Source organism: Falco rusticolus, chromosome 1 (assembly GCF_015220075.1).
Source record: "Falco rusticolus isolate bFalRus1 chromosome 1, bFalRus1.pri, whole genome shotgun sequence".
Taxonomy (NCBI): domain Eukaryota; kingdom Metazoa; phylum Chordata; class Aves; order Falconiformes; family Falconidae; genus Falco; species Falco rusticolus.
Window position 1 is genome coordinate 15,111,630 of NC_051187.1, and position 24,384 is coordinate 15,136,013.

The 24,384-nt window shown below is 44.1% G+C and overlaps 1 protein-coding gene across 4 annotated transcripts in view; it reads right to left on the minus strand.

Moving 5' to 3' along the window:
• Positions 1 to 23,483, minus strand: part of KSR1 (kinase suppressor of ras 1) — a 73,688-nt gene extending 50,205 nt beyond the window's left edge. For 3 of the 4 annotated variants that reach the window (XM_037411676.1, XM_037411666.1, XM_037411696.1), the window contains exon 1: positions 23,048 to 23,482. In XM_037411676.1, coding sequence (XP_037267573.1) covers positions 23,048 to 23,308 — 261 coding nt within the window. In that variant the 5' untranslated portion in view covers positions 23,309 to 23,482. Of the gene's footprint in view, positions 1 to 23,047 lie in introns of all 4 variants that reach the window. The other variant, XM_037411686.1, reaches the window with a different exon arrangement.
• Positions 23,484 to 24,384: the final 901 nt, after the last annotated feature.

Below are 24,384 nucleotides of genomic sequence, written 5' to 3' on the forward strand. Positions count from 1 at the left end.
GCTTTGAGTCCAAAATGTACTAAACCAAAAACTTTCTACCTCCATCCTTTCTTCACAGTCTTATTTCTCCTTTTGTGTTTTGGCAAAAGGATTGTAATTCAACTAGACTGTTTACAGTATAAATCTTGAAAGTGCAAATAATTAGCAATGACTCATTAGCTTCCAGCTGTGACCTGATTCAGAGAATACTGAAGTTAACTGAAACCAATTTCACAGATTCACCGACTTCCCAAAACAGCTGGATTAAGTCCTGTTCACGTTGCTTGCTACCCTAACCGTAACAGTCAACACTAGAGCCTATGCTTGGTTAAGCTGGAAAACACAGACATTTGGTAGCCCATATAAGCAGTTTGGGTGCTCAAGCTGGTCCTCAGCCTAGTGTTTCCTCTTCTGGAGCCCATTTCCATTGCCTGCCTGCAAAAAAATGCTTCATGTTGAGTTTGCCTCCAAACATTGTCACTGCCAATCACTTTCTTCAACTGATAAGAGAGAGGGAGATGACTGAGCACAGCCACCCAAAAATAGGAAGCTATAGCATTACTCACTACCTTGAGGACTTGCCTGCCCTTCTTCCTTTTCGATTACTCAGCAGATGTTCTTAAATCGGTTACTCCATTTTTAAATGCATTTGCCAAAACCTGATTTCACAGGACACGCATCCACCCACTGAATTCAGCAAGGCAGTTACTGCTAACCCCTTGCTTCAGTGAGAAATAGCATGCCATTTTAAGTAAGCCTCACCACTTCAGACTGTAACACAGCATCAGATACAGCAGCATGGCTGTACATGGTTGAATAACTACCCGTTCATTCCTCTATCACAAGCTGAAATCTGTAAGGGCAGGATTCCCAAAGATTCTATTACTGAGCTGTTTTTGAGGTCCACTGCAGTAAAAAAGGCCAAATCTACCCTCATGAAGGAAAATACTATTTATAAAACCAACACAGTTCTTAAAAATTCAAGTTTGCCATGTATGTTACAGTCAGCAGTGCCAAGCCTCTATATTGTGTTCTTCTGATGAGACAAGTGAAGTTTGCTCCAAGCTGCTGCTAACAGCACTACTTCTACTGAAACTTTCAGCAAAAAGCAGTGGATTCTTTGAATGCATCTGAATATCTTTGAAGAACAGGTGAGAAGCCATATAAATGGGGGGGAGGAGATGAAAAAAACCCCGATTCACATAAAAGCTTTTATTTCTTTATGTAAAGATGTTTGTACTACCTACAGTCGTAAATCTAAGAATAATTTAGCATCATACAGCTGGACAGACTTCAGCTCCTGAGGTAGATTCCCTGTTGCTGTATGCGTCTTTCATCCATTGTTTTTTGTACTAGGATGTAATACACCGGTAACACACTTCTCCAGAGCAACTAAAAAGTATGCAGCTATAAAACCTTTGGGCTCTGCACTGTAACTGGATTGTAAATATGTAACCCATTAAGAAAACAGTGTTAAAATATTTTTATTTACACCACACTTTGATATCAAATATTCCCCACCACTCCATATAAACATTTGTTTCTAAGAGATCAGAGGTTTACAATCAGAAGATCTTTACACTACACAATGAATCAAAACACTGAAGTGCATGCCACAGAGACACTAGCCTTCCATGATTTCCCAAAGAATACTCATCTCAAATGTATAAGTATTAATACAAGGGTGGGGGCTTCTGTGTGATGGGGGGTCTTTTTTGCTTCTTGCAGAGAAAATGGAGGAGGGAGACAGCTGAGAAAACCACGCTTTTTTAAAAAAATTTAAATATGTCAACTATAGGAAATTGCTTAACTGGAATGTGGCAACTTGCCACATTCTCTGAAATTGTCTTTAAAAACAGCAAAACAGCTTTATTTTAACAAGCTGCTATCAGATTGCATTTGGGGATTGTCAGAAAGAACAAAATGCACTAAAACCTGCTCTGTTCAAAATGCTTTGAACCTATAAAGCAAGCTTCCTTATTTCAGATTTTAAGAAGAAAAAAGGAAAACTTCGGTACATTCTGCCATGCAGTGGGTATCAGAGGTTTTCAGTTTGCTCACCAATTTTAGCACTCTGGAAGCATTCTCTGTGTACAATGCACTGAGGCACGAAATACAGGAACGAAAAATCTGTGCAAGCGTAACTGAGATTCAGCTGCCAAGTAGAAAGCAGGTCATCCACAGCAGCTCAGCTCTAGAAAAAGACTCCTAAAACAATTAAAAAAATAAAATTGAGCCAATGGATTGTATGAGTTTTCTTTATCTTTCCTCTAGGGCTGGGTATGTCATTAGTAACTGGGAATCACACAGAGTTTGCTTCCCTGGTCAGCTCTCTTTCCTTCTTGGAAAACAAACATGTAAACCCACACAGCTTATCTTTCCAATTCCCTCTCTTTCTGCAGTCCCATGTGTCCTCAGGTTAGCCTTTCTGCTGTCTCAAAATCAGAAGCATTACAGTCCCAGGCAAACTTCTGTGAAGTATAGTTGACTTACAAGTGGGATGACAACGTAAGGGAACAGACTGCCTAGCCCATGAGAGTCTAAGACATGCCTCCCACCAGGCAAGTATCCCCAAACCAACTCTCATGCAACACGATGAGTAAGCACATCTCAAAATTAGCCTACAGGACCATGAGCACAGAAATTTCAATTGTGCTTGAGGTATCCTCAGCTGAAGAATCACTTCTCCAAAACACTCCTGATTTCCTAATGTAGAAGTACTACACTCCTAGTGTATTCACTTAACCCTACTGCTTGCAGAAGGCTAAAGATTCATGAAATTTAACAGATAGAGAAATTTACTTCTATGCAATTAGGAACAAAGGAGAACAGCATTCTGTATAGCCAATCACCAAAAACCACTGGAGGGACTTCCCTGCAGTGGATTACCGCTAGGAAATCCTCTCTGAAACCCCAAGACCATCCCACTAAAGGAGTCAGCGTTACTGTAATGAGAATGAAAGCCTAGTTGAAGAAATTTGGGTTTAACATGAGATGTAGGAAAATGCTGTGAAGCAGAATGGTGTTGCATACAGGCTTTATTTATTGCCTTTTTCCTGATTTTGTTTTGAAGTTACTGAGGTGAGCTACGTGTTTTAACTCTGCTATAGAACTGCTGCTCAGTTGCCGGGTTTCTTTTACTGTGTGTTGAATGAGGTTTTGTACTGGACTAGTTCTCCTTCCTTCCTGCTCCCCCTGTTATTCTGCAGGGACATGAGCAGAAAGAGTGAGGCAACAGGAAGAGTAGGAGTTGCCTCTACAAAGACAAAGCAGGATGTCACCTCTGTTCCTTAAATACAGCACAAATGGTCGGACCATGATACCCAAGCTGGTGTCTCCCTTAAGGAAAGACTACACCAAGGACCAAAGTGAAGCTGTTAGTCTTGGGTTAGAAACTGTGAATTTAATGAATAGTGCTTTGTAGGAGGAACTTAATAATTAACTGCAAAGTTTTAAATTAGTGAGTATTCCGATGGACTCTTGCCGAACAAAGCTCAAACACTCTAGTATTCAGCGGAGCCTCAACGCTGCTAAACTTTCATCTTACAAAGTATTGGTGCTGCTCCTACCAGAGAGCATCCAGCTCCTGCAGCCTTGGTGCTCTGCTGGCATAGGACAGAGTGTCTGGAAACCCGTGTGACCTGTTTCTCCAGCTCAGAGGCTACCCTTCTCCACTCAGGCTGTACTGCCCTATTAAACTTTGCCTTTGAATTTAACAGCCTCTCACACTGGTTTGTTTCCATGAGCTGTATGACCCCCTGTTTCCCAGGGCAGCATACAGATTACTAGCTGGAACAAGGCAATGAGAATGAATTGCCATAGGTAGTTTCATCTCCAAATACAGATACTGAGCTGTAAAAAGTGTCTCTTCAGCCTCAAATGTATAAAACTGCTGTATTAGCATTCAGCAAAGTACAGATGAGGAAAGCTTTACTGCTAGTAGCCAAGCACCCTTACTCACTTGGTGCTGGCTATGGTTATAACCAGCTTACTGTTGCTGGGACTGTACAAACACCAAAGATGGTACCCCAATGCTAGAGGTTGATACTTTGAGGGTAGTGATTCACCTAGCTCAACTTGTTTAATCTCCAGTCTAGGACACCACGCCAACAAATTCTGAACATGCCTGCCTTCAAAGCCAGGGCCTTGGGTGATCTTGTCTGTGAAGGATTTCTAGTAGTAGCCTAGATAGTAAGAAAGAAAAGCATTGCAGTTAAGATGACTAGCTCAATTAGTGGTAGCCAGGATGACTGAGCTCTAGAGTAGCTACACCCACATACCACAACAGGGTTGTGACAGCAGGTGTAATTGCTCAGGCCATTAAAGGCAGAATAGCCACATCTGCTAGGGCCACTGAAGTCTGACCCCCAACCCAGCAAGGTAATTCTGCATGTTTTATTCAGCTATGCCCTAGCTCAGAAGTTCAAACACATACTGAGGCACAGCTAAGAACTGTACTCAATACATCTCTCAACATAAAAAAGGGACACTTCCGCTGCTGGTTTAGAGCTTAGTCCTCCTTGTATATCTCTTCTACTGGAAGGGACCTTACTGGATGGATGACTGTTGAACCAGCTTCTTGCAGTGCTTCAACTCTAGCTTGCTTTTCCTGTTTAGCTGAAACACTTGTGTATGAAGCTAAGTAAAACTGACTTACAGCTTGTTTATGCTTTCAAAGGGTATATGTTCTGTGCTGGAAATAAGTACCTCTAACTAGACTGACTCTGTACTACAATAATAACTGGAAATGAACTCTGGACCATCGGTTCCCAGCCACTCTGTGTTAGATCATGTTGCATAAATAATAGCCAAGTCTGGGGGAGGGGAACACTCTTTATGTGACATGGAGCAATGTGCCTTCTGCTGCAAAGACAAATACTCTCCTAGCAGCTGCACAAAGCTTCAGACCAGTGATGATATATGTGTGTATATATATATGAAACCAACAAACACAGCAATGGGAGGAGGGGTGTGGAATAAACTTTTGGGTTACACAACAGCTAAAAGGGACCAGGCTATAAAGCTAACTACTAAATAGTTTTACTTGAGTTTGAACCTTGAGACTAGCAGATAACCTGTCAGGAGTGTGCTTCAGATATCCAAGCCAGATAAGCAATGCAGAGGCTCCATTTGTCTCATAACCATGCCACCTGTAATAGCCACTCCAACGCCAGAATTACAATGCAATAAAAGTCCAGTTAAGTCCCTGCTTATCCCAACTTCACATTGTCCTGTCTCCCAAATACTAAATAACATTAGGACTGCAAGCACTTTCTCTGAAGTGTGTCTGCCCTAGCTACTTGCCAGGAGAGGTGAGAAAAACTGTGGCGAGTAGGAATGCTCTCACGAACAAGTGGACTGCTTTCAGTTCCTTTCAATCAAGACTACAACGTGCTCCGCTTTCACTTACAAACATTAAAAAACTCCCTTCTTACCTTTGGTCATTCTGGAGAATGAGGAATGATAAAACAGCATGGGTTGAATATAGGCATTCCTCGCTTTTATTGCAGGAGGGGAACTGTAGAGCACGTAACTTCTCACCCCAATTGCTCATTCTGAGGAGCCTTTCAAAACATGCTGACACATCCAGTATATCTACACAATAACATTGTAAATTAGACTTTTCCTTCACAAAAGGCTCATGACAAATTATGATCTCCAATGAGATACAATGACCTGCTAAATTGTCTATTGGTCTCTTGGGGTGGGGAGGGTGGGGGCGAGGGTGTCCAGGACCTCCCTGACCATCATTTCCTGAAGTCCTGAAGTCAAACATCTGCACTTATCCACTGAACGAATGCGTGGCTTGGATAACGGTAGTCACTTTCCTACATGCTATTCTCAATTCCTAACTATACGAATAGTTCATTATCAGCTTCAGAAAAAGGTTCAAGCTCTTAAAAATGCAGAGAATTACCTCAAGAGCAATTGGACTTTAAAGCATTCCTGTAAGAGATTTTAAAGCTAGATGTGAACAAATGAAATCTTTATACTGTGAATATTATTTAGGTCATAGGTAGCAGTGGTTGCGCATTATGGGGCATGGATAAGAGCATCAAGCAAGAAATTTCTTGCCACATACACGGCTCAAAAGGAAAAAATACAAATAAGAGTTGGTTTTGGATGTTATTAGGGGATGAATAAGTTGGAGGAGCAAAGCTGAAATACAAAGAGAAGAACAAGAAAGAAGACAACAGAAGAGGGTCGAGAGCAAGACACAGGCATTGAAAGGTGAAATAGCTCTGATGGTCTGCTATCATTGTCAAGGTATTATGCTCATGTACTGTGGTATTGGCCCTGTATGTGATGTGAGAAAAGTAAGTCAGAAACCCTTGTCACATGGTCTTGTAATCCTGGTAACAGTTCTTTGTCCTTGTGCAGTGGTGTGGAGAAGTAGCAAGCTGCAACTTTTGATCTGGAAGCATCGACCTTTTGAGGGCAGGACGTTTTTTGTATAAAAAATGTTTTTTATAGGTGGGAGACCAGCAATGGCAGAATAGCTGGTAACAGGACTGACAATCATTATATTCCCCTTTAAGCCCTGTTTTAAATATTGTGCAAGACAACTACATCAAATTTTGTAATCGGTTGTGCAACTACAAAACCTAGACAATTTCTGCATCAACTTTTATAGATCAGATGCTCAGGGTAAGTCAACTGAGGATTTGTTTCTTTAAAAAGCTTATGGGAGAAATAAACTCAGGGTTAAGTCATCAGCCTGATGCCAGATATGGCCTTCTATAGTGTATCAAATATCCTTTCTCCATACATTCAGTTGAGCTTTGTGCTTCAAAATGAAGGCATGTTACTGTCCTCTATTCTGGATCAGATCGCAAAGCTTCAGCTGAGCTGTATTCCCCTGTCTCAGCACTATGAATCCATCAAGTGAAGCAAAGTGTCAAGAACCTGCAAAACTATTCTTTTAAATCCTACACTGAAGGAATTTGACAGAAGCAAGACAGACAAACTCATCTTCAGAAGTACTTAGTAATTTTTGATAATGAATGGAACCAAAGTTGCATCTATAGCCTGCACACTAAGTGTTAAAAACACACCCAAGCTTATGCTCATTGTAAATACCAAATAAGCATAATAAATACCTGGAAAGTTTCCATAGGTGACAGTTCTGTAACACTGATTATATATATCTTCAAACTGCATTTTACTTCAGAGGCTATGTAAACAATGAATGGAAGACGGTTATTGCTATAAACTTACTGGTACACCTGGGTGGAGGCAGGCTGTTATCCTCCCATGCTCGGGCTTTCTCACAAAGAATGTGAGCTGCACTAGAAAAGAGTAATGTTGCTGAAACAAGCGTTCAACAAGATGAAAGAAGAAGGGATTTCTTAAAGCTGTAAAATTTTCACCACCTTAAGGGACAGGTGAAATAAAGCAGCGTACAAATCCTTCTGCATTCTAAAAATACCCACTTTCTCAGTTTATTAGCCTTTGCTATCTGAGCGTCGTTTTTTACTACCTTGTCCATTCAAAAAATAAACTTTACATCAGACCAAGTCTGAAGACAGTACATCAGCACTTCTGTTTAAATAGCTGGAGCTTCCAGTGGGGGTCAAGGCCATACTGCTTAAGGTATTCAACCTTGAAAGGCACTTATAAAAGAACTGAGCCAGCAGAGACTAAGGCTAAATTCAGCTCCTACCCTAGTTTTAAACAGCTTCAACTGCTTTGTTTTCAGCACAGTCACATTCAGTTTCTACTATTTTAAAGGAAAGTGGGCTCACATAACCAGACATTCGTCTAATGTCAACTAGATAACTCCAAGGAACACAAACAGGGTCCTAAGTTAAAGCCAGCTGTTCTCTTTGCTGCAGATATGTCACTTACATGATACCTTTAGCAGACCAAGTGTTCCATCAAGTGATACGGCTGTAAATAATTTACCAGCAACCCCATAACACTCGATTAAAACCTAGGGAAAGAAGATCTAATTAAATTGTCTCTGAAAGAACAGATAATGATATGACAACTGTGTAAGGGGCAGATGGCAAGTAGAAGCTCATCAGAACATGACAAAATAATTTAGAAGTACTACCTTTATCTGTATAGAGTTGTGACCTCAACCTGTCTGATGATGGCTGTTCTGGAGGTCATTCCTTCGGGCACCTGAATTGACAAGAGGAGTACTGTCTGCCCTTAGAGTGGCATTTGGGCACCTGTAGAGTAAGTCCCTAATCTCTTAGGCAACCAGGTTAGAAAGCATTTAGTGCACCTTTTAGTGATAACCAGCAGACAGCAGGTAAAGTTAGGAACTGCATGAGTCATACAACTGGCAGTCCTTTTTATAAAGGCTGTATGTATAAAAAAGACTGTTGGTAGCAATCAAGCCATTAATGAGTACAGTACTTGTAGCCAAAACTATAAAACTTTGGAAGGCCATTAGTTTAAAAAATGTGTATCTGCTGTACTGTCAAAGGTATGTCTTACAGATTAAATAATAGTTGGAAAATACATCATAGGAACACAGCTACTACCTTGCCACAAATCATACGTGCTTTAAGACAAAGGAACACAGCTCACAGCAGACATTCTCCACGTCTTACAACCTTTGAAGAAGAGGTCTATTTCTTACCTCACACCTAAGAAGAGACACATACATAAACGTAACATCACAGAGTTCAGTATAAACCTACAGTAACCCCAAAGTTCAAATGCATTATCATCCAGTTCAAGGTTTTGCCTGGAACTTAAGAACTTACTGAAGAAAATACAGAGACTTTTGTACTCTGTAGAACGAAGTACCATTCACAAGAAGGGCACGAACCACGTGCATGCTGCTTTAACGCTACCGTCTGTTTCTAGTAAGGCAGACCCAAAAAATAAGCCATTTCTTTTCCATCAGCTGAAGGGCAGCCCAGGGTAGAATCAAGGTTCATCTCAAAGATGTGCCTCTCATTCTCATGCCTGAAAGATATTCACTTCTTAGGTCTCTCAGCTGCCATTAAAGAGGGGTGATGTTATAATCTTAATAAATGTAGACTGTAGCATGTTTTAGACTATTGCAATAGACTATTGCAAACTGCACTACTGATATGTCACAATGCAGGCCCTAAATCGTATTCTACATATAGGTCAAACTTGGACAGCCAGGCAGCAGCAGACATACTGTGGAGTTTCAGAAGAGACAAATGCCTTGGCCTAGAAGCCATGCTTATTTCTGTCTATGAAACTGATACACATGTCCAGGTTGGGTCCCTGTCACTGGGCACAGTAAAACTGAGCTGATTTTTTGAGCAGCAGCACAAAGTTAGGGTAGACATAGGGATCAAGCTGAGTGCAGAAAGCTGAGTGGAAACTGCTTCGATATAACCCTCAATACTTTTTAAAAAGCTAGCAATGCTGATGCCTGGAAGAATAGCTCTTGCCCATATTAGAGGATGCAATACCCAAAATAAAATCATCCCTTCCTCATACAGAGTTCATGCCAGCTCTCAGCCACAAATACATATTTATAGCCCAATTTGCCAGCACCTGGACACAGGTTTCTTTAGAGGGATATACCCTGCTAACTACCTTCCCCATTCCCCAACAGCAAAGGCATAAACAAAAATGGAAATGAAAGCAACATTGAAAGATACTAATATCAAAACTTGGCAGGTACACAACCACACCATTTCTACAGGTCTGGAAGACAGTCCTTCAAGTGGGCAATAGTCATTAAGGGAAAAGATTTTTTTCCAGTCATTCACTTGGGAATAAGCTGTTGCACACACAGCTACAATAGCAGGGGCAGTGCGATCCCCAAATTACCAGAGACCAAACAGGAAATGCATCTTGTTTTGGGGTCATACCCTTAGCTAAACAAACTGAGTCCTATTTCACATGAATCTACATTAAATTCTTACATGATAAGGATCTGAACCCTTCTGAATGACAGTGTGTGTTGTGTCACCAGTGTGATGGGTGAAAGAGGGGTGGGTGCTCTGATAGTATTGTCATTGTTCTCATTTTACAAAAAAAATCTTCCCGTACCCCAGCAATTGCCCAAGTGACTTGGAAAGCTCATGAGAACTGAGGCATCCCTCCTGAGCAGAGACACTAACCACTGGATCAGCCTGCCTCCTTCTGCCCATCTCTCACTCAGCCTTAGATTGTAAACTATGAAAGGTCTCCCCACTGTTTTGCAACCTCAGAAGATGACAAAGAACAGTAACTCTTCCACCAGTTGCAGAAATGAAGGTTCAGACTAGTCTCTGAGCTTGTCTATCCCAGTTGGAGTAAGAGAATCTACTGCTCAGAGACAGGCTTTCAAAGTAATTAAACCTGATTCTGGTGCAGCTACATGAGATCAAAGCAAAACTATGCCATGTTATCCACACTTATCTCACAGAAGCTGCAACCTATTTTGTTGGGGACTGGGTACATGCCAGTTTTTTAAGGGGGAAATTGTTAAACTATCTCATAGTTTGAAAATAAACACTGCAAAACTCAACCCTCTCCTTGGTGGTGCTCACAACAGCTGCTGTGCAGGTTACCTTGTAAAGTACCTTTCCCAGAATGCCCATCATTTAAGGACAGGAAGGTCATGCACTTTAGAAAGTCTTATCCTTAAGACAACTCAACAACCATCTGCACAGCAGCATGGAAACCATACTACACTCTCCTGTGAACAGAGGCACTTTGGACTACTTAATATGCCAATACTGCAAGAAGAGGTGGTACCAGGACTTCTTAGAAGAAAAACACAGTAATTTTTCCCAAAGAAATGAGCCTTTCTTACTGAAAAATTGCAAAATCCCTCATCCACCAGGGTGGCTCTCCAATTGTCCTCTGCCTTAAAGTTTGAGGCCAGATAAATCTCAGAGCCACAGCTACTTGCATTAAGGGGCTAAAGGCTCAGCAATTAGAAGAACTCAAAAGAATACTAGAAATGTGGAGACTTGCAGTGCTTACTGTTACTGTTCCCACACCACTGAGGCTTTGTCAGGAAAGCTGATGAAGACCATGCTGCTAACCAACCCTGCAGAATACAGTTTGAATGTGGAGACTTTATTCTTTGCAGTATATATGGGCCATGCCTGGTATGGAAGAGACCTCTCACATCAGGCTCCCCTTGTCAGGAATGCAGGAAGACATAAAAGGCTGAGCCAGCCTATTTATGTAGGGGATCCATGAGGACTGAAAGGGAGAGGCAGGGATCAGACCATGCATTTCCTCACGTGCTTCCCTCCCCCACCCCCGCACCTTGGTTTTACAGCTGCAGGAAGGATCAAGCCAGAACTGTGCAAAATTGCTGAGTCATCGCTGTGGGGCCTCAGAGAGGCTGTCCGCAATGCTTAAGCCAGAGGACAAAGCCATAAGGCAGAAAGCTGAGCAGCTGGAAAGACACTGCAGGGTAGAGGCAGTCAAGGGATACGATGCACCCACTGCAGGTACAGGCAGGATTCACTAGGCTGAAGGTACAGTGTAGAGCCCTGCCTAGGGAAGATTAAGAATCAGAAACATTTTGCATTAAGAGAACTGGAAAGAGGATCCAGGTTAAGCCTAGTAGGTCTTAGCTAGTCCTGGCTAAGTTAGCTAAGAGCAGCGCTGCATCACCACTGCATTGCTGCTGTACTAATTTCTCACTCAAATGAAAGAATAGACGCTACTACCTTCAATTTGAAATCTTACATTGTGAGGTGTCCATTAACTTCAAAGCTCTTCACCTCAGACCACAAACTAGTTATTCCTGGTAACTGAGGCAATTCGAATTAGACAGTAGAAAAAAAAATAAAGAACACATCAGTGGCTGTGGAACATGCCTTGGCAACAGAATGGTGGTGTAGATGTAGAGCTACAAAGATGATGAGGGTACTGCAGCATCTCCCATATGAGGAAAGGCTGAGAGGGCTGGGCCTGTTTAGCCTGAAAAACAGAAGGCTGAGAGGGGATCTCATCAACGTCTACAAATACCCTAAGGGCAAGTGTCAGGAGGATGGGGCCAGGCTCTTTTCAGCAGTGCCCAGCAACAGGACAAGGGGCAACGGGCACAAATTGAAACATTAAGTTCCAACTCAATATGAGGAAGAAATTCTTTACCTTTAGGGTGACAGAGCACTGGAACAGGCTGCCCAGAGACGCTGTGGATTCTCCTTCTCTGGAGACATCCAAAACCCACCTGGATGTGACTCTGCAGCCTGCTCTAGAAGGATCTGCTTTAGCGGAGGAGTTGGACTAGATGATCTCCAGAGGTCCCTTCCAACCCCAACCATTCTGTGATTTAGTTTCCGTAAGAATCAAAACCTAAGTACTAGTGTCACCCTAGCAGAAGTATTGAGCTAGCTCTTGCTAAGTCAGCTACACCTCTGGTTACAGATCGTCAGATGCTAACTGATATGGCCCATTTGTTAGATGCAAATATGTAATTGCCATTACAGAAGAGCATTCAACATCATTACAAAAAACATCTTCCCCAAAAGTAGGATTGTATTTTCTACAAATGTGGTCTCAGCACAAATGCCAGTGTTCCAGTACAGTAGGTGAAGACCTGGACTTACAGCAGCTCTCCTTTCTCCCTCCAAACTTCAGTTTCCACAGACTCCACTCAAGTCATGAGCCACAACTGCAAATGGCCCAGGAATTTAGGGTGTGCTTAGAGGTGTCCCACAAAAACTCTGCCTCATTATACCCATACGAAATACTACCAATACAACAGTGCTTAAATCTGGCCTGTACCAGTCAGTTACTGGTTCTGCAAATACTACACTTGACCCACAAAACAAGACCAAACCAGTTTTAACAGACAAAATACCCTGGCTTAATACAAATGGCATTGACAAGCCCTTTGATACCTGCTCTGGGCTCTCTCCCAGCTCAGTTGTGTGAACAAATGTTAAGTCTTCAGTGTCTGTACTCACCTTGCCTTACTTCAACACTACGACCTCCTTCCCCTTCCAGAGCGCTTACAGACATCCTTGTCTTTCAAACGAAAAAGAAAAAACACCTTTCTTTTTCCAAAGGGAGCAGGTTGAAGGCCTAAGCAAGTCTCCCCAAATGTATCAATCTCCTGATAACAGTATCTGTGTATTTTAGTCTGTTGTTTCCTTAAGGGAGAACAGAAAAGGGCATAGCTTCCAGAATTCATTAAAATAAAGAGGAAAAAAAATACTTCATCTGATATGCACTAAGAGAGTTTGATATTACTAGCTGATGCCACTGTATAAATACTACTGTATACACATTTATGTCAAAGTATTCTGTTAAGGGAAGGTTGCTGACTCAGCAAAAGGTCTTAATCTTTTGATCTGTCATATAAGGGACAAAAGGTCTAAGCTTCTGAATTACCAAACTCTAATTTAGTGTTTAGCTATACGTTAATCAAATCTGTGCGCAAAGTTTAGGCCAAGCTGACTCTCAAGTTAGCAAATACAGTATCATAGCTGGTGCTGGTCTGAGGCACTCTGAATTCTCTCTATAGAAATTGTGGGAGAGTTAAAGTTAGAAGTCTTCAAAAGAAATGTTTTACTTCGTGGAAAGTTTCAGTTTTGGTCAGAAAGACAAAAGGCCCTTAAACTGAAATGTTTTTCTTGGCAGATGAAGAACAGTTTTTAAGAGGGAGACATCTAAAAAAGTCAGGAAGCTTTAAACAACAAAATTTTACTACTTCTGCTGATTTCAGCGGAGCTATGCAACTGTATCCTAAAGCAGGATTTAGTCCTCTAGCTTACTTTAAAGGTAAAAAGAAGAAAACACTGCTCTGGAACCTGAAAACTGTTGCCAGAAAATTCTCCAGGCTTTAAAGATGGGTAGGGAAACATATGTGGAGAGGTTCTCCTAGAGCACTAGAGACAGCCTAAGAGGCACCAACACATCTTCCAGTTAACTATACTTACTGACAGATCCACTTACCCCCCCTAATATCTTTCAGTGGCGATGCCTGGTTGAAGTTCTCAATCCATGAAATGTATTATTTCTTCTTTCCAGTTTATTCAGCATCATTAATAACTAAAAATAAAACCTCACACTGGAATCTGCAAGTCTTAACAATAGCCCACACAACAGCAGCAATGAGAAGCTCAAAACTTCCTTTCTAAATTTAGGTTGCTTCAAACAGAAGTGAAAGTTCTTTGATAAATCAACAAACCCATGTTTTAGAAGCACGTGAGGAGAGTAGAACTAGGCAGGAAATTCCTGCCGTGTTAAACTTACTTGCAAAAGACTTCTCAATATTTTCAGGGACCCAGACCTGAGGCTCCTGGCTGCATTCTGAAAACTGTGGTCAATTACCTGTTTTGGCAGCATCAGGTCAGAGCAGGTCAGAACCTGGATGTGCTGCAACCCAGTAAGATGCCTCAGGGTCATGTTAATTACTGCTCTAAAGTTGATCTCACAGCTTCTGCTATTAGAGCTCTTCCATTTGGAATAACTAATAGTCATCATATCAGAGGCACTCTGTAGCCCCTGATCAAAGCATGATTCCTTATTGTACTGATGAAGTGTCCTGCAATTATTCTCTGCTTCCCCAAGATGCACACAGTATGAATTAGATTTTCTCTCTAGGCAGAAGAGGAATGACAGACACCTGCCCTCTGTTCACTTCAGAATACATTCCTGAGAGAAAAAGACAGCTATATTTTAACTTAAAGCCAAATTTAAAAGTACTAAAAGTAAGATGGAAGCAGTGGATCCAATTCTGCCTACAGAATCCTGAAAGCAGACAGGGAATAGCTAACGAGCATGAAGCAGCTGCCTTGCAACTGTTCTCAGAGTTACACCAGCAAATACCCAGGAAGGTTCTGCAGAGGTCGTCTGAAATTCCATTTACACTAACATTAAAAGAATAACTACTGTTCAACTACCTTGTAGGCAGTCACTGCCCTAATTCAAGGCAAGTCAGCATTTCCTTGTAGCCACATGCAAACATGGCGTAGCCCCAGTGGTGAGTCTCAGCATACATGGAATTAGTCCTTTAAAACATAAGAGTATCGAGATAAATTCTCCCTACAGAGATTTAAAACTAGGACATCCTGGTCAGTGGCTTGTTTAGCAGTGTTATGGGCCAAGGCATCCTTTCCCTCTGTCTGAGGGGAGGGTTCACAAGACAACACACTCACAGAATGACAAGGAGTCACCTATCTTATTCTTAGACAGAGGATGCCATGGCCCTGCAATGGGGTTCAGCCACAGCCCTCGACACTATGCCTCCAACCACCTCCCCAAGGATAATCAGAAGAAACACATGAAACTCCTTGTTTTCTCCCTTTAGGAAAATCACTGCTAAAGAAAAAAAAAAAAAAAACCACCACAACAGGAAGCTGTGTCTTTTTTTCCTCTCATTCAGTAAAGCATGGAAAGTGCATTTGAGTCACAGCCATCTAAGCACACATTCTGCATGCACCATCTGTTACACCCCCCTTCCCTGAATCACTTTTGGCTGACCAAAAGTGTTGCTAGTCAAGCTACAAAATTCACAGCCCATACTTAGGTGGGGGGAGTTCTATTGAGAAGCTGGCTGCTTTTACCTGTCCTTGTGGCATTACTTCTTAGGAAACAAGTAATTTTAGGTATTTTGAATGATAACCTGAGTAACACCTGAAAAGGTTTAGAGCCAAAGCAAGCAAATATTCTAACTTTGAGTTCTGTTTTAGTCTTTTCCACACTAACACTAATAACTTTACGCTATCATGTGCTTTGCCCACTATGCCAAACATCACAACCCCTCTGCTAGGCTAAACTTGCACACTTCTGCAGCTAGCTGCAAGCTATTTCAATCTACTATTTCTTCCCCACACACACCTTTTTTTTTTTTTTTTAATTAAAAAAAATCACTCACTTCTTGGAAGCAAAAACGCTAGCCAGCTCCTCATCTCCTGTGCACCTGCACAACCATATTGATTTCAGGATCAATTTAAAGCATCACTGTATAGGCCATGTTGCGAGTTGAACAGTCCTGAGCTCAGGTGCCTAAGTCCAATGAGATTTGCATCTTCCACCTACAGACAGCTCAAACAGCTCAGACTTAAGATACATGCGCTGCGCTTAGAGAAAGATGAACAAAAGACATCTACTATCAGACTGGGCTACGATACACACATGCCCAGAGAGATTAGGGCCTAAGATAAGGTTTGAGTTTCCACCTCAGAAATGCTCAAGGATGCAGTCTAAGCAGCTCATGCAAAAAGCAGGTTTACAGCACAGACAGCGAGCTCAGCCACAGAACTGACAACTGTCTACTAGCACAGGTTCAAGCGAACACTACAGCTGCACCAGTGATTGCTTCACGTTCCTTGGAGCACGTACAGAGGGAGTACAGCTGGGCTGGGACATGCCTCTGGGATCTCCAGGTGGCACAGGAGCTCTGTGCAGCTCTGGCATAAGGCAAAAGACATATCTGATCACCTGTACACTCTGCTGGTTCTCAGTTGTTCTCCCACATTATCAGCAATACAGAGTTTCTCTAGTTTAACTTGGGACTGATCCTGTCCTAGATTCTGGGGATGTGGACTACAACCCACCACCTGCCCTCGCTTGAGCTCTGCCAAGAAGGAGTCACTGCAGTCAAAGCCAAGCCAGATTGCCAGACTGTTTCTTAACGATGTTGAGCTAGTCTTTGACTAGGTTCAGACTCCCACCAAGAAGCAGGAGTGCCCAAAACACTTCTATGCACAACTGCTCACAAGTTATGTTTTGGAAGCATTACCCATTTATTTTGTCCAGATTCAAAGAGCCTCTGGTTCCTCTGGTTTGCTAGCCACGGCAACACTGTGCTGCTGGTAGCATCAACTGTGTGGGATTACTCCATGGGAGTGAGAAATGAGCACGGAGGGAAGTCTCCAAGAGATGTCTGAGTCAGTAACTCTGGGTGGTGTCATCTGTGCCTTTCACACAGTAATCCAGCCAATACATTTTCCAACTCTCAAAACAGTGAGAGATAGCTGGGCTTGCTTTCATTACAATTCTTTTAGTACAAAAAACATTTTAAAAAAAAATTGCTACAGGCTAAAAAAAAGGATATGAAATCTTAGCCTTAAACGAAAGGTGAGAATTTCTCTCTGAAGCATCTGAAAGATTACATGGTGGAAATATCATTTTAAGCACAACTATTCCCTAAATAATTTGGTGTGTCACATGGCTTCTTTTGTAAAGTGTTCCTATTTATGAATAAAAACAAGTGATAAATTTGTGTACCACCACACTGACTCATAGCTGTAAATCTGTCACTAGTGTGCAGCTGTAACACTAATCGGGGTTTTCCCTTGTGAAATGCAGTTAATAGCTAGCATTTGAACTTGAGTAGCAGACCAAATTCTGCTCAGGTGCTACCTGTGTAAGCATGGCCACGTCCATGAGTTTAGCTAGATACAGCTGAGGTTCAAGTCAGGCTACTTCACTGATTAGAACAATTTTGAACAAGCAGTAAACATCAGAAATCACATACAGAGACTGAGGCTTGTCTGACACTTCCTGTTAGTGTGTAGGCATGTTTGTACAGAGGTCTCAACTCCAGGATCTGCTGAACTTCTTTATTGGAGTTCAGTTGCTGAAAAACGTCTCCAAGCTGACTCTGTATTAGGATGAGTAGGAATAATTTTGTTTTAACACAATCCAGTAACCACACAACCAGTCTTAGAGAGGCAAAGGCAGCACAAAGCCTTACTCTGATACTTTTCTGGCTTCCCAATCAGTGCATCGTAGAATCCAACCCAAGGCTATAAGTACATACAGACCTTGACAGAAAAGTGAAGAGAATCCCTTGTCTTATCTTCGTCTTGATAACTACTCATCAGAGCTTGTCCTGGAAACTCCAGGTAAGTTAAAACACTGCTGCTCACTTTTTGTGTAAACATTTACGCAAAATCAAATGTAGGAGATGAGATAAATTCCATTATGACGTGCAAATTCTGATCATGTATGAAGAAACATTGTCACAAAGGAAAGATGAAGTCTACAGGCTTTATAATAATATATGGTTCTGACTCCTTCAAAGTCAAACAGAATCCCTGTTAAAGCCTATCTTATACAAACAAGCACACAAATTTAAGAAAAAAAGAGAGTCCTACAAAAAAGGATGACAACTTTAAGAAAAAGCAACCGCGTTGCATATATGCAAGAAGTAAGATGAAGTAAGATGAAGTAAGAGACTTTGTTCTCTTACATAAGACCTACTGAAAAGGAAGTCTTCTCAGCTGAACAAGGCTCATAAACATGTGGCTACAGGTTGCAGTTTGGCTTGAAAAATTCATTACTCCCACTACTTCCAATTTACAAACATTTCTTTTCCTTTCCTTATGTGTATCACATGCCCAACTTCCAGTCTGCAAGTCTGGACAATTAGAATTCCTCTTCCTCTCCTCTCATGCGTCTCCCCATTTTCAAAGCATTTGTTTCTGCTTAGAGATTGCTTGGTAAGAGATAAGCCTTTTCTGGCCAAATTGACAAATGAATCAAGATAACGTTAAAGCAAGTTCAAACATATTTAATCCACAGGTATCATTCAGCCAATATGAAAGACTGATTTGTGGAGTAGTAGACTTATTTGTGACGCAGCACAGATGGTGTCAGGCTTTCTGATCTGGTGTTACATTTCCAGAGGTGCTGAACAGAAGACATTCCTGAGGAAGAAGTCAAAGTGATCTTTGCATATGGGGCCAAAAGCATCTCTATCACAGACACAGTCCACCAGAGAGCAATGAGAACAGTTTCTCTCAAAGAGCAGGCATAGATTTTAGCAATGCATGCTACTGCCCCACCCTGACACTCCCACCATAAACAGTTTGGAGGCAGCTTCCATACCAGAAAAACTGCAGTCTGCTCTTACAATGCAAGAACCAAGGTAGAAAGAAAATACATCTGAACACACTCTAGGTCTCTGTTCAGCCTGGTGCTGCCTCATCTTTGCTGCAGTTAGAAGTGGGAGGGGCAGGGGGGGCACACACATGTCCCACTTCATCCCTCTAATTCCCACACTTCACCAAACCAGCTATGCTGTTTCCAGCAGAAAAGATTGAGAAACCATAGGAACCTTCCCTGCAGCCAGCACACAGGACTATATTCTCCTCCTCATGCCCAAGAAACTGGCTTGGGCTGCAGCGTTAGAAGTTTCATGTGCTTCACTACAGATGTCTAGTCCCATTATCAGCTTCCTAGCCAGAGAAATGAATCCAGAAAGATACTGCTTTTACGAAGAAATACAGATAAAAATAATACACTTCTAACTTTGCAAAACAAATTTAAGAGTCATGCAAGGGATTAGCATAATGACAGAGTTAAAGATGACACGGTTGTTTCTTTCCAAAGATGCTTGGAGCAACACTGGATGCTCACCACACAGCATGACATTTTTTGCTCTCACATATGGGTTAAAAATTACCATTATTTTCCATTTCAGTTTTGTAGTTGACTTGAGAAGTGAGTAAACCTGCTAGGACAGAACTGAAAGCAAGCCATATACCAAAGAAGTGGGTAAAAAGAAAAAAACCTCAAGCACTTATTTGGCAGAGCATAAAAAATTTCAAAAAAGTACAAGACCTAGTGGCATCAGAGAACCTGGTCTGCTAATAACCAAACTAACACAATATACTTTCCACTACAGGGAAACTCCCTGCCCTTCTAAGAAATGGCCTTCCTACATGTGAAACAGGGTCAAGCTCACATAAGACATCTACACTCAACACATTATTTGCAAGCAATTCCCATAGCCCTTCTTTACTCCCCTTCTTTCTGTATTACAGAAAGTTCTCCTTGCACTCATTTGAACTGCCATGAGTGCTTATCTTTACCTGTCAAGATCCCAGTTTGAAATCTTTATCTACCATGTGCTTTATTCTGAGAAGACCTTATACACCAGAGGAATGAGGAAGGACTTAAAGCATTTCAGTAAATTGGGAGGGACATAAGCATGCACTCAAATACCTTTAGTTAAGTTGATGTTCTTGACTTTGAAACATACACACATTATGAATCATGTGGCATACATGACAGCTATCTAAGCTGTGAACAGGCACAGAGGGAAGTGGTGCCAAAAGGACCAAGCTAGCATCTCTAGTGTAAAAAATAACACAAGCATTTAGATGAATTTGCACTGGTGTTCTCAGCTATCGATTCCATTCCCACTACAACTACTTTCAGAAGTTAACTTCAGGGCTGTGCTAACCTTGAGATTAGAAATGGCAACGAGCATGCACTGCTGTCTGACCTGCGCTGGAATAGTTTAGAGCACCACAGCCACCTGACAGCATTCACCCCCATGCACACATGGCCTGAATGGCTGCAGTTCACTGACATAGAAGACTGTGTTCAAGGAGATATCCCTTCACCTGTTAAGTTCACAGTTTTGACACCAAAACTTGACACCACAGAACTTTCCAAGACATATGAGCTATATACAAATAGACACTTCCCTGCCTTTTTCTTCCTTTGAACAAAAAGAAAAAGTGAAATCAATTTCTGACTTAGTATATTGGACTGCTTTCAAATCACACACATGGAACCTCACATTTGGCCTCAGAAGCTACTTCTTCAACTTCCAGAGTCATTCCCTCTGTTCCCAAACTAGTACTTCCCACTTCCAGTTTGCTGCTTTATCTGTCTCATGTTTTATCATTTCCTTGTGGCTTTGCTACACAGTTTACCAGTTATACTGATGCAGCTAAATTTCCGTAACTCTTTTTCCATGAAAAACTTTCTGCACAAAACCAGAAGACACATGTAGATTCCAGTCCAAAGTACAGATGAGACTTGCAGGCCCAGCAACCATATCACTAGTAGCCACGAATCACAATCCACACAGCCATTCTGCAACTTGTCAGGGCCACCCAGCGAATCGCAGCAGGGACTGTAGATCTCCAAGCTTCTAGCTTCTGGTTGAAGTACTGACTCAAGGAGTTGCCTACAGTCTGTGCAGAGCTGCACACCACAGTCAAACCATCAGTAACACTGGCCCTCTGCAATATCGGAGCACTTGTCTCTACTGATGTGATCTGATAAGCAAACGCGTATGACCACACATGCATTTCTGACACATTAACCAAGGCACAGTAATTACACCACGTAATGCCACAGGCAGGGCGCCTGGTACTTGAGGCTATACAGCAGTCCACCACCTTCTGCTGCACCCCGGAAAATTACAGCTTAGGGAACAAAACACAGACCCTCACCTCCTACAGTCTGGTTCTCTGCTCTGCATCTGTAGACAAACCCACTGCAGAATGGCACAGAAAGCTAAGCACAAGATTCAGACTATGCTTGACAACATGTATTTTGGTACAGGCAACAGAACACAGCAAAGGGCACAGAGTCTATACCCATGCCCATAGCTTCACATGTTGGCAGAGATCCAGTACTTGGTTGAATTCCCAGAGAAATCATATACTGGACTGTGCATCAAAGAATTTTTTCAGCTAAGCTTTTTTTCTGATCATAAATTTGGTAATCATCAGTGAATGAGGCACCCATTTGTTTAAGCAGATAAATGCTTAAGAGGAACGCATGCACACACTCGACAACTATCACTAAAACAGCTTTTGTTGCTTTAAGAAGAACCTGAAGATGATAGCAGGCCTTTATCCTTTGTGAATAAAGGTTTCCTTTTAGAACAGGTTCACCAGCAAAATACTGATGATAATTTTCCGAAATGATGCTGATTTATATTGTTTGAGCATTAAAAAGGCCATCAGTAGAGTTGCCAAAAGCCCACACAAATACTGTTTTATAAAGAATAGCCTTCTGAATGCTATTTGGAGGTGGCAGGAGGAAAAAAAATAAAGAAAAAAAAAAGTGCTACAAATTTGCAAGGGAAAAAACCCAAAACAAAACAGAACAAATAAACAAACAAACAAAAAAAAACACAGAAAAGGCAGAGGAAGAATGAATGATAGATTTCCAAGAAGTTGTGCCAAAATCTACCTACCACCTATTGTTTCACAATTTTTTTCCCAACCTTCCTTTCTCGTGTGATGGATCTTGCAGCATATACGTTTGTTGCAGTTACAGTGTTGTAATGATTTTTCTTTCTAAAGGCCCCATGCTCTAGCTCCACAGTCTCCAGTATCAGGCTAGAGAAAAGGACCATTACTAGCCTTTACATGAAACTTCTATCAAAGGTGGCAGGGGGGATTTTTAACTCTGCTTAGAGCAACAGTACCTGCACACAAGGTAAAAAGAAATGTTATTGAAGTATCTAAAGGTCAAATGAAGTAAGCAAGAATAAATCTACATTCCCTTTCTAAATACTTACGCAGGCTCATGTACAGATTCAGCCCTCCTTTGAAGGCATTACAACAGCACATGCTTTGTGCTTTAAAGTTTCATATAATCTTTCTAAACAGCAAAACATCTCTCCAACCCAGATGGTGCTGCTGTTTTGTCAGCCACACCAATGGAGTGAAAAGGAGCATCAAATTAGATCAGTGAAACTGAGCCCAGGATAGAGAGACAGGCCTGGAGACGAGGGCAGGAACCATCAGAAGCTAACACCGAAGACCTGAGGGAAAGAGCGAGTCCATCCTGCTTCCCAGGGCGATGTGGTGACCCACGTTCTGCAAGGGAGCCTCGGGTCACCTCTGGTCCCCACCTCACATCGCACCTACCTCCACAGTGACACCAGCCCAGCCGCAGGCCCCAGGGCCGCGCAGTGGCGCGGGGGGCGGCGGAGCGCGACCACATGCAGCTCCCGCTCCCCGCGAAGCCGCCTGAAGCCGGGGGGCGCGCCCGGACGCGGCAGCCACGAGCCGGCCCAGCGGTTCCCCCGCACCTGTCCGCCCCCGCTCGCCCCCCGCCTCTCCCGCGACGCCCTCCGAGCGGCGGGGGGCTAGCTGGGGGACCCTGCCGCGGCCAGCCCGGCCCCACCGCCGGGCCGGGGCGGGGACCGACCCCCTACTGACAGGGCTGCCGCGGCGCTGGGGGCGTCCTTCCCTCCCGCACAACCCGCCCTACCCGGGGGAAAAGGGCGGGAGGGAGAGGGTGCCTCACGGCCCCGGCACCGGGGAGGGCGCGGGGCCCCCGCGCTGAGAGGAAAGGGCTCCGGGGGAAGGGGCAGGCCTCAGCCCCCAGCTGTGAGGAACGGGCACGCCGGGGGGGCGGTGGCGGGGCTCCCCTCCGGCCTCGCCGCGGCTGCCGAGCCCCGTACCTCCAGGGTGCGGATCTCCTGCTGGGTGAGGTCGTTGGACGCGGCGCATTTCGTGCGGAGCCCGCGCAGGTTGGAGAGCGAGATGTCGATGAGGTCCTGCAGCAGCCCGCACTGCTGCAGCGTGCTCCGCACGGCCGGCAAGCCCCGCGCCGCCGCGCCCGCCCGGGGCCCCGCGCCGCCGCCGCCCGCCACCGCCTCACCACCGCTCCGCTCCCTCCTCTCCAGCATGCCGGCGGCTCGCAGGGCAGCCGCTCTATCCATTCCTCGGCATCAGGGAGGCCGAGGAGGAGAGGCGGCGGCAGCGGCGAGGGGCGGGGGGGGAGGGCGGGCAGCCGGCGGCTCGCTCCGCCCCGCCTCTCCTCGCCGGGCAATTACCGCGCATTAACTTGCACGCCGGAGAGGCACCGCGGGCGCGGCCGGCCCGCGCAGCGCAGCCGGCGGCTGTTCCAGGAGGGGGCGCAGCGGCCGCTCCGCCCCACCGCCCGCCTCAGCCCCTCAGCACCGCCCTCCGCTCCCCTCGGCGCCCGCCTCTGCCCCTCAGCGCCGCCCTTCGCTCCCCTCAGCACTGTTCTCTGCTCCCCTCGGCGCCGCCATTCGCTCCCCCTCATCACCTGCCTCAGCCCCACCCTCTGCTTCCCTGAGCTCCCGCCTGAGCACCACCCTCTGCTCTCCTCAGGCACTCAGCGCTGCCCCCCACTCCCCTTAGCTCCTCAGTCCCTCAGCTGTGTCCTCAGCTCTCCTCAGCGTTGGCCTCAGTGCCTGCCTCTGCTCCCCTCAGTGCTTTCCTCTGCTCTCTTCAGCACCAGCCTCAGCACCCACCTCAGTGCCACCCTCTGCTCTCCTCAGCCCCTTAGCACCTGCCTCAGCTCCTCAGTGCCCACCATAGTATCCCTACTGCTGTCTTAGCACCTCCCTCCGCTCGCCTCAGCCTCTGGCCACCTTCTCAGCCTGCCTCAGCCTTTCTACAGGTATGTTGGGACTTGTAGCCCACCTTACAGGAGTCCCTGCCTCAGCCCACTGAAGGAAAAAGGGTAGAGGGTAGTGCTGCGCCTGGCCAGCCCACCCAGAGGTGTGAGGGCCCTGCTGGTGGGTCTGGCCTCTCACTGTGGGCAAGGGATCCAGCCAGGCCCCTCACACCTCTGGGAGGAGCACTGTGCACAGCATGAGGGGACAAACCTATCTATGTGTCTGTAGACACTAAATGCCACAAGGAGCTGAAGGTTCGGAGGTTAAAAACAGCATCAAAATGGCATTGCACATGTTCAGTGCCATCCCACAGAAGCCCCTTGTGTGTTTCTGGATGGGGTGGTCTGCTGCGGCCACGGCACAGCCAGAGC